The 12,975-nt window shown below is 39.5% G+C and overlaps 1 protein-coding gene across 4 annotated transcripts in view; it reads left to right on the top strand.

Annotated features, from left to right (window-relative positions):
• dync2h1 (dynein cytoplasmic 2 heavy chain 1) overlaps positions 1 to 12,975 on the top strand; it is a gene marked incomplete at its 5' end in the record, with an annotated part of 100,662 nt that overhangs the window by 8,110 nt on the left and 79,577 nt on the right. For all 4 annotated transcript variants that reach the window (XM_080504075.1, XM_080504073.1, XM_080504074.1 and 1 more), the window contains 22 exons: positions 616 to 743; positions 1,437 to 1,552; positions 1,759 to 1,886; positions 2,149 to 2,298; positions 2,412 to 2,617; positions 2,724 to 2,879; positions 2,998 to 3,112; positions 3,304 to 3,474; positions 3,735 to 3,893; positions 4,009 to 4,077; positions 4,257 to 4,411; positions 4,529 to 4,661; positions 4,767 to 4,884; positions 5,071 to 5,183; positions 5,341 to 5,454; positions 6,065 to 6,215; positions 7,692 to 7,897; positions 8,962 to 9,144; positions 9,431 to 9,613; positions 9,743 to 9,966; positions 10,261 to 10,376; positions 12,774 to 12,973. In XM_080504075.1, coding sequence (XP_080360201.1) covers positions 616 to 743; positions 1,437 to 1,552; positions 1,759 to 1,886; positions 2,149 to 2,298; positions 2,412 to 2,617; positions 2,724 to 2,879; positions 2,998 to 3,112; positions 3,304 to 3,474; positions 3,735 to 3,893; positions 4,009 to 4,077; positions 4,257 to 4,411; positions 4,529 to 4,661; positions 4,767 to 4,884; positions 5,071 to 5,183; positions 5,341 to 5,454; positions 6,065 to 6,215; positions 7,692 to 7,897; positions 8,962 to 9,144; positions 9,431 to 9,613; positions 9,743 to 9,966; positions 10,261 to 10,376; positions 12,774 to 12,973 — 3,294 coding nt within the window. The remainder of the gene's footprint in view (positions 1 to 615; positions 744 to 1,436; positions 1,553 to 1,758; positions 1,887 to 2,148; positions 2,299 to 2,411; positions 2,618 to 2,723; positions 2,880 to 2,997; positions 3,113 to 3,303; positions 3,475 to 3,734; positions 3,894 to 4,008; positions 4,078 to 4,256; positions 4,412 to 4,528; positions 4,662 to 4,766; positions 4,885 to 5,070; positions 5,184 to 5,340; positions 5,455 to 6,064; positions 6,216 to 7,691; positions 7,898 to 8,961; positions 9,145 to 9,430; positions 9,614 to 9,742; positions 9,967 to 10,260; positions 10,377 to 12,773; positions 12,974 to 12,975) is intronic.

The raw sequence follows: 12,975 nt of genomic DNA, 5'->3' as shown, positions 1-12,975 counted from the left end.
TTCAAATGAAATCGTGTTATTCACTGCATTCTGCAGCAATTACACTATTCTTCTACACTGTTGGTGCTATTTCAGCCTCATAAGAAGTTGAAACTTTGTGAATATACAAATTACATTTCATAAACGCGCTGCCATTTTGTAGACGTTGAAGGTTAGCAATAATCCTTGTTGTTTTATCATTTCCACAACATTGCAGTGAGCCATGACTGAGTTAAAACAGATACACTGGGATATGTCATGCATCTCTGATCATGTTCACGCTTAACTTATACGCATTTCCCCTTTATGATACTGTCACAGAACAGTGAGCGCTGTGTTTTATGTTTTTAATTTTGACAGCAAACCTAAGTTGTAGAGGGGGAGGCCCACAGCTGAAACTAGACTTATCTTTACTCTCTCCCTTTACTTGGTTCTGTTTTTGAATCAATTATTTATGTCCTGTTGGGACTGTGCAGTTTCTGTCAACTTTGCCCCAGTTAAAAAAGGAAACATGCTCTGCTACTCAACCGTGTGTGTGCGTGTGTGTGTGTGCGTGTGTGTGCGTGTGTGTGTGCGCGTGTGTGTGTGCGTGTGCGTGTGCGTGTGTGTGTGTGCGTGTGTGTGTGTGTGTTTTAGGAGTGGGTTGTCCTGGGGCAGGTGGATTTAGAAAAGTTAGTGGAGAAGCATCTGAGTTCTGTACAGGACTGGGAGAGAAATTTCAAAGCTCTGAAAGGCAAAGGAAAAGAATCTGAACGGCTACCAAGGTACAGCATGCACACACGCCCCAACATTGCATGGACAGTATTATATGTATTTTCAGAAAAGTAAAGGAAGTTAATGTTTCTGTCATAAACACTATCTACTTCAGTACATGCCTATAATAACATACATATGATAATTTCTTTGATAATTGATTGAAACTCACAAACAACTTGATTATACATGAAACATTTATTTCAAGCCCTTTTTGTGTTGATAGCGACTGGAGGTCAAAATTATATAATTTGACATTTTTTAAATGCTCTTTACTACATATGTTATTAATGTAGAAATATCTGTAGAATGCATTGTGTATTTTCAATAATAGTAAGTGTACCTGAGATATAATCTCATGTGTCTATGAGATGTATATTAAATCATGATTCTCACTCTATTCTATTTTGGTGCTTAAAACTCAGGCTTAGGGAAGAATATTTAATAGAGTCTTACCATGTTTCATTTGTTACAAACTGTAGCATCATAATCAGATACTACTGCAACAGCTCAGTTTGTTGAGTTTTACAATTTGAAGAACATAAACGGGTATAAAAGTTAAACAACCCAGACCTCATCTGTGAGAGGACACGCTTGGCCTTATTGATTGTTTGGAGCTGGCAAGCTGAAATCCATTAATTTGGGTTTAGTCCTCAATCTAAAATATCAGGTTTCAACTTGGGGATTCTCCTTTTTTTTGTTAGTCAGGAGAAGGTGGACTGTATCACTGTCAACTGTGAGCCTGTAAAAGCCGTCATCGATGACCTGATCCAAAGGCTGTTTGACACTTTGCTTCTTTCACTTCGGAAGTCGACTCAAGGTAATTTGTGGTTGAAGTCATAGTTTTCACTCTGGTGTAATACACCAGAGTGAAAAGGAAAAGAGGAGTGTTTCCCCCCTCCTCTTTTTTCACTCTGCTCTGATTTCGTTTTTCATTCTGCGATGACATCCCCGCTCATCTTACTTTCACTTTCCTTTTCCTTTTCTTTCTTTTTTTCACACCCATGTTTTCTTGGTGCCTTTCAGGTCACATGCAGGCAATTGAAAGTTTTGTGTCTGAATCAATGGAGGTCCTGTCCAATCGACCAGAGAGCATGGAGGAGATTGGCGCAGCCAATGGAAAATATAACCAGATACATGCTCGCAAACCTGAAGTAAGAGTTACCCACACATAAACCATGATAAGTAGGATGTTTGAACAACACTTTCTTTTGGGGGGGTGAAAATCTGTCTATCCTATTCTGAGATTTCAGAAATGGAGTGGAATTTTCCATATTTTTAATTAAAAATAAATACTTTTTGTCTTTGGACTTTCACTGTATTGTTTATCTTGCAATTCTGGGACTTTATGAGTCACAATTTATTGCAATTTTCTGAACACAAAAGGAAACTAACTTATTCCATGCATGTGTACAGATCCTTCCCCAGTTTCAGTGGGCTGAGGAGAAGAACCGCTTGCTGCGAGCTGTGGCTGGCGCCAGCTTGGACTCTCTCTCCTCACTGAGGGCCAAGTGGGACAAACTGGAACTTATTATGGAGAGTCATCAACTGATGATCAAAGAGCAGGTGATGTTTGCCCACTGAAACATATGGCACACAACATGCATGAATCTCACCAAGTCAAGCACAAACAACAACTTTCACTGCTCACTTTTTTTCTTTTTTTACATGCATCTCAGGTGGAGGTGATGCGGAGTAATGCTGCAGAACGTATCAGTGCGTACAGGGCCGACTTGGAGCGCTTTAAAGCACGTTGGGACCAGCTTAAACCTAAAGATGAGATGCTTGAGAAGGATGACCATGCTGCACTACTTGCATGTCTCCAGACTATCAGGGACAAACAGCAAGAGTTTGAAGAAATGGAGTTGGTGCGCACTAAACTGCTGTAAGTCTATTGTCATATATAAGTAGATTGCTTACTTGGATTTACATCTTTTCCCCTCATGTCATGGACAATACGCTGTTGATTAAAAGTTCTCCATTGCTCACAGAGAGGACTGTTCCTATTTTGACCTGGAGGCTCCAGATTTCGTTCTGGCTGAAGAGACAAAGAGAGACATGGAGGAGTACAGCCAAATGTGGGGTCTGTATGAGGAGTGGCAGCAGGGTTTCACTGAGAAGGCTCACGAGGACTGGATCACATTCAGGTCAGGATTTCAGCGTCAGCCTGACAGATGTTAGCATTCTCTCGGGTAGTGTTTATTTTCTTGCCATGGCTGTGTTTAAGTCATGTGATGACAATTGTTCACGATTTATGTTTTACAGGAGTAAGACGTATGTCTTTGAGGAGTTTCTGTTCACATGGCAAGACAGACTGAGAAAACTGGAGCAACCTACCGCCATGTCTGTTAAGCTACAAGGGGAAGTGGACAAATACAAGGTATTTAATAGTGTCTTTTTTGTTTTTCATTGGGCAAACCCATGAACCTAAAAAAACCCACATGAAATCACCTAATTTCAAAGTGGAGGCTTTTTGTAGGAAAGTCTAGAACCAGAGCTTTTAGGTATGTCAAACTTGAGTACCGGTACTTTTTCATTCTTTTTCTTTTCTTTTTTTCTGGCACCTTTCAGAATATGGTTCCAGTGCTGAAATATGTCCGCGGGGAGCATCTGTCTCAGGACCACTGGCTTGACATGTTCCGTTTACTGGGTCTCCCTCGAGGGACGACCTTAGAGAAACTTACCTTCAATGATATTCTTGGTGTGGCAAACACCATCATAGAAAAGACTTCAGAGCTCAAGGTTTGTACACATACACTCATCTGGCTGCTGAGTAGAAGGTTGCACTACTGTAGGGATCTTTACCTCCTTGAATTACTTTTCAATAATTAAATGATAAAGACAACATTGTGATCATTGATAAGGATCATAATTGATAAAGACGTTTCGTCTGTAAATATCATAATTATGATCACTGATAGCCAGCAGGTGAAAACCAGCGCATCCTTTATATTTGCATTTTTACATTATTGACACAAACTAAAGCAAACTGTCTTTTGAAGGACCTGAACAGCCGCGCTCAGGCAGAGGTAACAATCAGAGAAGCACTGAGAGAGCTGGATCTGTGGGGAGCTGCAGCTGTCTTTAACCTCACTGAGTACACAGACAGCAGCAAACGCATTCTCACACTCATCAAAGACTGGAAGGACATTGTCAACCAGGTAAACTGTGTGTGTGCGTGCGTGCGTGCCTGGACTACTGGCAGATACACTGAGAATAAATTAAATCTTACAGATTAGCAAACACTGGCTTCATCATCTCTTTCTGTCCATCCAGGTTGGAGATAACCGCTGTCTGCTGCAATCTCTAAAAGACTCTCCGTATTATCGCAGCTTCCAGGACAAGGTAATGTTTAAAGCCTTGAATTTATAATTCCTCTGCTTGATTTGCTTTTTTGGGGGGTCATTTCACCTGAAGATAGTTTGAGTTTTGAGTTTCGCTGTTTGTAGTTCACCAACCATCAAGATCCTAAACATCCTTACCAGACTAATCAGGGATAATAAGTTGACTCCATCTGCAACCAGGTCTCTCTGTGGGAAGTTCGACTGTCGGATTTAGACGAGTACCTGCTCAGTCTGAATGCCATCCAGAGGCGCTGGGTTTATTTAGAGCCCATCTTTGGACGAGGAGCGTTGCCTCGAGAGGAGGCCCGCTTTAAACGTGTCGATGAAGACTTCAGGTACTCTCATTTTATTTTGTGACTATGAATACTGACACCCCGAGAGCTTTTCTGTAACATTGATAAACTAGTGAAAGTAAGAACATTAAAATACAACTATTTCCATGTGTGGAACAGGTCTATAATGTCAGATATCCAGAGGGACAACAGAGTGGTTTCTCTAAGTTTGAGGGCAGGAATCAGAAGCTCCCTGGTCACCATATTGGATCAACTGCAGCGCTGCCAAAAGTCACTTAATGAATTCCTGGAGGTATGTATATGTGTTTCTGTGTGCAAAGACATACACATGTTTCTTATCCTGCTTGGGAAAACTGCAATTATTGATGATGTATCTTTTGTTTTTCATTTTTTTCAGGAGAAGCGCTCTGCCTTCCCGCGGTTCTATTTTATAGGTGATGATGATCTTTTAGAGATTCTTGGACAGGCCACAAACCCAAGCGTCATCCAGTCACACCTCAAGAAGCTGTTTGCAGGTCAGATCCTTTGTTTTCTCTTTTTGTCGCCGCTCTGTTGTACCGCTTTCTCTTGTTTATCTGATCTGGTACACACACTTTTGCTTATGCCTCCTTCTCTGGGCTACCTATCTCCTATCTTATATCTCTTGTTGCTACCAGATGTTGATGGACAGTGACGGTAATCTCACTATATTGTCTGTGCAGGGATACACAGTGTTGTGTTTGATGAGCAAGGCCAGAACATTGTTGCCATGTGCTCTTTGGAAGGAGAGGTAGTGTCACTCCGAAACCTTGTGCACATCTCCAGTCTCGTCGAGGTAAGTCCGCAAAGCATTGCACACATTTATACTTTGTGATGGAGGTATCTTTTATTCCTGTACGTTCGTTTCCTTCAGTTTTAACAAGAGATTATTGGATTGTTGTAATTGTTGAAGGCAGCTGTGCAATGTTTTTTTTTTTTTTCCTTCTTTGTAGGTGTGGTTAAATGAACTTTCTGTAGAAATGAAAGAAACTCTGAAGAACCTGTTGTACGACTGTCTGTCCGCTGGGAAGAAAGGAGAGGTGGACCCCTCTCGCTATCCATCACAGGTATGTTAACGCAATCACGTAACAGTGTCACCTTTTAGGTTCCAGTTTTAATCATATGTCAATAACTGTTCTTTTTGAAAAACACACTATTTAATATTGTAATAATAAACCTGACTTTGGTCATTATTACAAAATAACCCCATTAAACCTATGTTTATAAATGTAGGTTTTATGATGAAACTACTCATTTGTAGCCACAAATTACTCAAGGATACCAATTGTTTGTAAAGCTTGAACACAGACTTTATGAGAGGGGATGGTTTGATGCATACAACAAGGGGATTGCCAACACATTTTTTCTAAATGTTTTTTTCCATTTTAATTTAGAGGTCACTCCAGTTCCTTTTCTGTGGTGGTGCCACATACAATCTTTTCTTACAGAGATAAAAAGGGGACTATAGATGAAACAAAAAAAAATAAAAAAATAAAAGAACACACTTCCTCACCAATTTTCAGGACGATACACAACTCACACCGACGCACATTCCATCAACCGGGTTAAATACTGTTGTGATTATGCTTCCTTCAAGTTAAAATTCTATGCTGCTTTTAAAAGAGTATGACCCACGAGAGAGGAAAATAACTCTTAAACGTTTTATGTTCTGCGCAGATTTTATGTCTTGCTGAGCAGATCCAGTTCACTGAAGATGTGGAAAGAGCTTTTAAAGAGCAGAATTTGCAGCGGCTGGAGCTTGAGCTTAAAGGAAAATTGGAGCACTACACGACAGTGGACACCAGCCCAGACGAGCAAACCAACACAGGTTTGCGTTCATAAGCATCAGTGGATATAGTCCTATATGATTTACCCAATGTTACTGTTGTATAAAGCTGAAATTATTATTATTATTAGTTTTTGGCAGTTTCCTTTTTAAAAAGATAAAATAAAATAAATAAAATAATAGTATTATAGAGCAGTGCCTGACATTTGTCAATATTTATGGACCTTTTCTGACACCTGGTGGCCACGAATCATTGACCTGTTAGTTAAGAACTGAAGATAGTGGGACATATTTTCGAAAAAAAGACTCCTACTTGGGGCACTGTATCATTATATAGCACTGGCAAAATCCCCATTGTCTTCTATGAGTGTATTCACGACTCTTTGCGTGTTCTTGGACTCTGTTCAGATGATTCGTCTTACGTTGGAGAAGATTAAATCTTCCCGTGGGTTTTGCTGCACATATTCTCTCCTGTTGTTTTCTGCCCATTAGTTTCTCCAGCACATTGCTCAGCCTTTTCAGTTACTGGCCAAATTCTTCGCCAAATCAGCTTCTGTGACTGCCCTTATAAACAACAGCCACTTGACACTTGCACTTTACTCCATTACGAGATTCCCCCTTGTGTTGTTAGTGATTGCTCTGTGATCAGTTGTTGTTGGAGAGATTAATGCTAAATAACTGCACTTGTGTGAATCTCCTCATAGCCAGTGGGAGTGCAGAAGGGAGCCGTACTCTTTAAAGCTGTCGACTGAGTCGCTGGCAGGCTAATTCAATGACCTGGGGATGAATATATGACTACATAAAGCACGACAAGTGAGCTTTTTCCTGGGAAGTTGAATTTGCAAAAAGGACTTTTAAATATAAATCAAGGTTTCTTATTCATGCATGAGATGAAAAGCTCCTCCATAATCCTACTTGTTGGCATCATTTCATGGGATATTGCTGCCAAGTTTCAAATCTCATGTGTCATATAAACATGCATCTGTGAAAAGCAATGCGAGTTTGCTTTGCTTTAAGTGGAACTGGAGGCGAATTTTTCAACAAATCGGCTATTGTACCTGATATTTCAACATGATGTTTCAGGTTTAGAGATACTACGATTCCTTTTGATCCTGTTTTGCATACAAATTCACCATTCATATTTGAGACAGCAGTCAATTTCGTGATAATATCTCATTCGATTACTGGCTCCCTTTGAAGAAGTAGGTAGCTTAAAGAGGCTATTGAGTAGTTGGACTGATTAAAGTGGCTGAAGTAATGGCTAAAAGAATAATCTAATTACCCAGTCTACATAAATGGGCCATAAACTCAGAGTGGAGTTGGGAGCAAGCTCCATGTTGGCAAAGAAGTCACGACAGGGTGGAGAGCATTTGACGCAGTGTATATGTTTTCTCTTTGTTTTTTTGTCACAATCATTTTATGTTGGATTGTTTGATGTCCTCACAAATAGCAATTTCTTTCAGACTGGAGTCACTTAATGTACTTGTACCTGTGATTAATGCATGTTTCCTTACACAGAGTCCAGTATCCTTCAGCTGAAGCTCAAGGCCTTGATCCTTGATATCATCCATAACATCAGTGTGGTGAAACAACTGAGTCAGGCAGGAGTTACCAGCGCTGATGCCTGGGCCTGGAAGAAGCAGCTTCGCTTCTACATGGGACCTGATAAATGCTGCCACATACAAATGGTTGATGCACAATTCAGCTATACATATGAATACCAGGTGTGTAAATGCAGACAGCCATGTTTTTCTATGTACCAGAGCAATCAATAAGCATTCTTGTTATGTATTTGCCCAACAGATCAGTCTGTAGAGTACTAAGAGTCTTGAAAAACAATTACAATTACTTCATTTGTTGTCGTAAGACCAATACTTTTTGGTGACAGTTCACTTTTTAATTGAATGGATGGTATGATCGATTCATGTTTGATAGGGCTGAAGTTTTTTTCTTTCTTCCTTCCTTTTTTTTTTTACAGCTATTTGTCTTTCCTGATGCAATTTTTCACAGCTGAGGGATCGAACCAGGGAATTTCCAAACCACCACTACCCTGAATTATGTTCTATTTAGAATTATAGTTGTTTTTTTAATTGTTAACAAGTTTAAATCTCAAATAAATCAACCCCACTGGGTTTCTTCATTGTTTAGATATTAGAAACTTAGTGATGAACTTACTCACTTTTCACATATTTTGTCCCACATTGCTACATAATTATCCCTTTTTTTATTAATTCACATTCCACCAACAAAGGAATAACAACACTATTGCACACACTCAGTCAAAAAAAAGTATTTATATCATAAATAGTTATATATGTATGTACATATGTGTAATGCTGTGGCGTGGCAAACAAGAGGACTTTCCTGAATCCATGCACAGGTTCAAGGATTTTACATTCACTTTCATTGATATGGTCATGCCCTTTTGTGTCCTGAATGTAAACTATGTGAACTCTGAAAACTCACCATCATATTATGTTTTCAAAAAACGTTATGCGTTTCAGGACTGCATTGAGTTCCCTTTTTTTTCCTTTTGGGGGCACTGTTTATGTAGAAATGAGGAATTCTGCATATCTTCTGTGCCATTCCATGAACAGTTATACTAGATTTAGCCTTCCTGTTTTTTGGGGGGGTTTTTTTGCCTGTCTTCCGTTTGTTTGATTCATTTCCTAATTTCTCATTGTTTGTCTGTTTGGTTTTATTCTCAGTTGGCTTTTTCTACCACTACCGTGCTTTCCATGACCTTTATCGCTGACATTCTCCTTCATCTGTCCCACCTGTCTCCCAGGGGAATGCTGCTAAACTGGTTCACACTCCTCTGACTGATAAGTGTTACCTAACTTTGACCCAGGCCATGAAGATGGGGCTTGGGGGAAATCCTTACGGCCCAGCCGGCACAGGCAAAACCGAGTCAGTCAAAGCCTTAGGGGGGCTCTTTGGACGACAAGTTCTAGTATTCAACTGTGATGAGGTATACATATGCTGTTCACGAGAACAATTCAGCATCAGTTTGAACATTTAACCAACAAGCATACACAGTTGTGTCACACAAAGCAAATGATACTAGCACATTTCTAAAAATAGTTCAATATTGAGTTCAAGACAAAAACATTTGAATGAACATCCAGGATGTGTAGTAAAGACATGTTGACGTTTAGATTTCTACACAAACAAGTTTACATCAGATATGATTGGCAATTCAGAACATGCCGCATGCTTCTTTTTTTCCCATTGTGTGTGTGTAATGTCTTTTTTAGGGAATTGATGTGAAGTCAATGGGACGGATCTTTGTGGGGTTGGTGAAATGTGGAGCTTGGGGCTGCTTCGACGAGTTCAACCGCTTAGAGGAAGCTGTGCTGTCTGCTGTCTCCATGCAGATCCAGGCAATTCAAGATTCACTCAAACACCACAAGAACACCTGTGAACTGCTGGGAAATGAGGTGAGACACTCAAAACAAAGTTGACTGAAAATAATGTTTTAAAAACGTCGATTTTTTTCACATAACGTGTGTTTCTGATTATAGTATGATGTTCCTTTCATATTGCTGTGTTCTTTCTTCATGCTTTAGGTGGAATTAAACCCAAACTCTGGGGTGTTCATCACAATGAACCCAGCAGGGAAAGGCTATGGAGGCAGACAGAAGCTTCCAGACAACCTGAAGCAGCTGTTCAGGCCAGTGGCCATGAGCAAGCCAGACAATGAGCTCATCGCTGAAGTCATCCTTTACTCCGAGGGCTTCAAAAATGGAGAAATACTTGGACGCAAATTGGTTGCAATCTTTAACCTGGCCAGGTAGAAATCATGTTTTTGTTTTTTTTAACGATCAATACAATTTGTGAGATTATTACCATTAACATATCAATTGCCAGTTCCTGTTTTTGTATGTGATGATCGGAGTGTTTGAATGTTCAAGTCACACAAGAAAAGTGAATATATATGAAACCATTTAATACAGTTTCAGCAGTCTATTGTAGTGTATTGATTTTGTGGATAAATTATCTTGTGCCTACCACCCCTAAGTGCTACAGTCAATTGACAGTATGGGAATATGTGTGAAAATGTGTGGGTTTTTCTTTGTCTTCTCAGGGAACTGTTGACTCCTCAGCAGCACTACGACTGGGGTTTGCGTGCGCTGAAGACAGTGCTGAAGGCCTGTGGCAGTCTCCTGCAGCAGCTGAGGAGGAGTCACGACAAGGATAAAAGTAAGACCGTGTCAACTTTAAAAAAGAGAGTGTTTGAAGATTTTCTTAACACAATAACTTGTGATTATGCTCAACAAATGCTTCTGGTTTGACTGTTGATGAAATGAAAATTGTAAATAAGATTAATTGACTAGTTAAAAAGGAGGGAAAAATCAATTGGAAAAAGTAATTAGAAGGTGTATTCGTCCTCAATGTATTCAGTTAACTCCCTCAACCCTATCGCTTCAGAAAAGGTAAGTGTGAGTAGATCTCACAAGGTCTTTGTCATTTTTTATCTATATGAATGTATTATGCTGCACGCATCCCTATTGAACACACTACGATGTACGCAGATCATTTTTAAAACTGAAAAGAGCTACAGTTTGACATTGGATGAACATGAAAGTCAATAATTTGATTTCTGTCTGAGAAAAAGTTGCCATTATTGAAATCATTTGATATGAGCTTCGGGTAAAAATATAAAGAAAGCTGAAGAGAAGTTAGTCCATTACTGCAAGTAATTGGTGTCAACATTCATTGAGACTGCCAGGTTTGTAATTTGTAACAAGAGGCATACGAAAGAGACCTCTGCGCCCTCCTCCTAATTTCTGCCAGAGGCTATCAGCTCAGGGCTACACAAACTCCTGGTAGAAGCGTATATTTACATCTCCGGCAAAACTCTCTGCGGTCAAGTTGCATTGTCAGCACTGACAAGGAGTAAGGCATTATATAAAAAGAATGGATCTTGTCTCTGATTCTGCTGCCTTGATATGCATCACTCATCAATATTGAGAGAAAAATATGTGCACAAATATTGTTGTTTACAAGGAGACACATCTTTTTGTTTTTACAAAGCCACTAGTCACCTGGATAAAATGAAGCCACAATGTTAGATTCAATGAGAATTTATTGAAATAGCCTGAATTAAATGTATCAAAAAGCACACATGTAAACCAAGATCTAAAAATAAAATATTGAATAGCCATTAAAAATATTTGATACTAGCTTTTGCTAAAGCTTTGGTAAGCTATCACATATTATTGTAGTACAAAGTGCTTCAACTATTGCTTCATTATTTAATGTCCTCTTGTGTGATGTAATGGTTTAAGAAAAAAGAAATCAGAAGTTCAACTTCTCATAGTCATCAGAAGACGACCTCAGTTGTCATTTTGACAATCTTGACTTGAGGAAAGTATTCTTAGAGATGATGAAGAGGATTAAATTATATTGTGACAGTGACATTTGGGTAGGTTTGACTATAGTTACCGTTTGGCCGAGAGGCTTGTGTTACCAAATGTTTTGATAAAATATCCCTTTTTATTTGGGTCCTGAATGCAGGCTTTAAACACAATGTGCGATTATACTTGAGCTTCCAAAGTATTAATTCGCATCTGCTGTCCTTGACCTCTAAATCCTCTAAAGTAAACACTCACCACTCAATCAATTGACATTTAGCTCAAATGCTTCCTTAAAAAAAAAAAGTTCCTTTCCCAAGGTGTTCTTGTTTTGTCTCTACTTTTGTCCTTCACCACTTTGCAAGAGTTTTCCTTTTACCCTACTTCCATCCCCCCCATCTTTTGTTAGCCGCTTCTCTCATACATAGTTAATATTTTGTTTATCCCTTTCTTTCTCATCCCATGAAGAGTAGTAGTAGTAGTACTACAGTTGTCTTCTGCATTCAACCCATTCCAAAAGAGCAGTGAGCAGCCACCAAACTACACTCCGGGAGCATTTGGGGGTTTAGGGGCTTTTTTAAAGGGCCTCAAGTATAATTTTGCTACTTTCACTACTTTTCTAAAGAACAATCTTCTCTTGTTATACATAGACCATCATTGTAAAGTCTGGATTGTGGAGTTCTGGGCATACTGGTGCAGCACTGGACAGTTCACTAGTCTATAACAGGGCAAAGACAGACAGACACACACACACACACACACACACACACACACACACACACACACACACACACACACACACACACACACACACACACACACACACACACACACACACTGCTTGTGTGTCTCTGTGCAGGATGGCCAAGTGTTCCTCTCAGCTGTTAATATAAAAACCCACCGCTGTGTCTGCAGGGAATGCTAACATTGTTGGGAAAGAAAAGAAAAGAAAAGTATTGACCAACTCCACGACAGTCTTTGATAATGAGTACAGTTTCAGCAAGGGACATGGGCAAGAGTAAAGCAACAACGATTGAACAAGTTATATTTTGTAACATTGCTTTCTATAGGTTTCTCAACAAGCTTGCATTGAGTATTTTTTTTTCTTCACATTTAAATTTTTTTTTCTTTTTCCATCAATAAAAAGTCTCTTATCACACTTTTAAAGGCTTACTCTTAACACACTTGACCTATTTCACATTGAAATCTAATAAGTCAAATCTCTATTTTTGTCTCTATGCAGTTCAGGAGCCTGTGCTGGTTGTACAGGCGTTGAGGCTGAACACCATGTCCAAGCTGACATTTGCCGATAACTCTCGGTTTGATGCCCTGGTCAAAGACGTCTTCTCAGGAGTTAGTTTCACCGATGTGGAGGATCAGTTACTAATGCAAGCCTTGGATCAAGTCTACAAGGAGGCACAACTTGAACTGATTCCCAGTCAGGT

Source organism: Blennius ocellaris (assembly GCF_963422515.1).
Source record: "Blennius ocellaris genome assembly, chromosome: 2".
NCBI classification, from domain to species: Eukaryota; Metazoa; Chordata; class Actinopteri; order Blenniiformes; family Blenniidae; genus Blennius; species Blennius ocellaris.
This window is presented reverse-complemented; position numbering and strand designations above follow the sequence as displayed.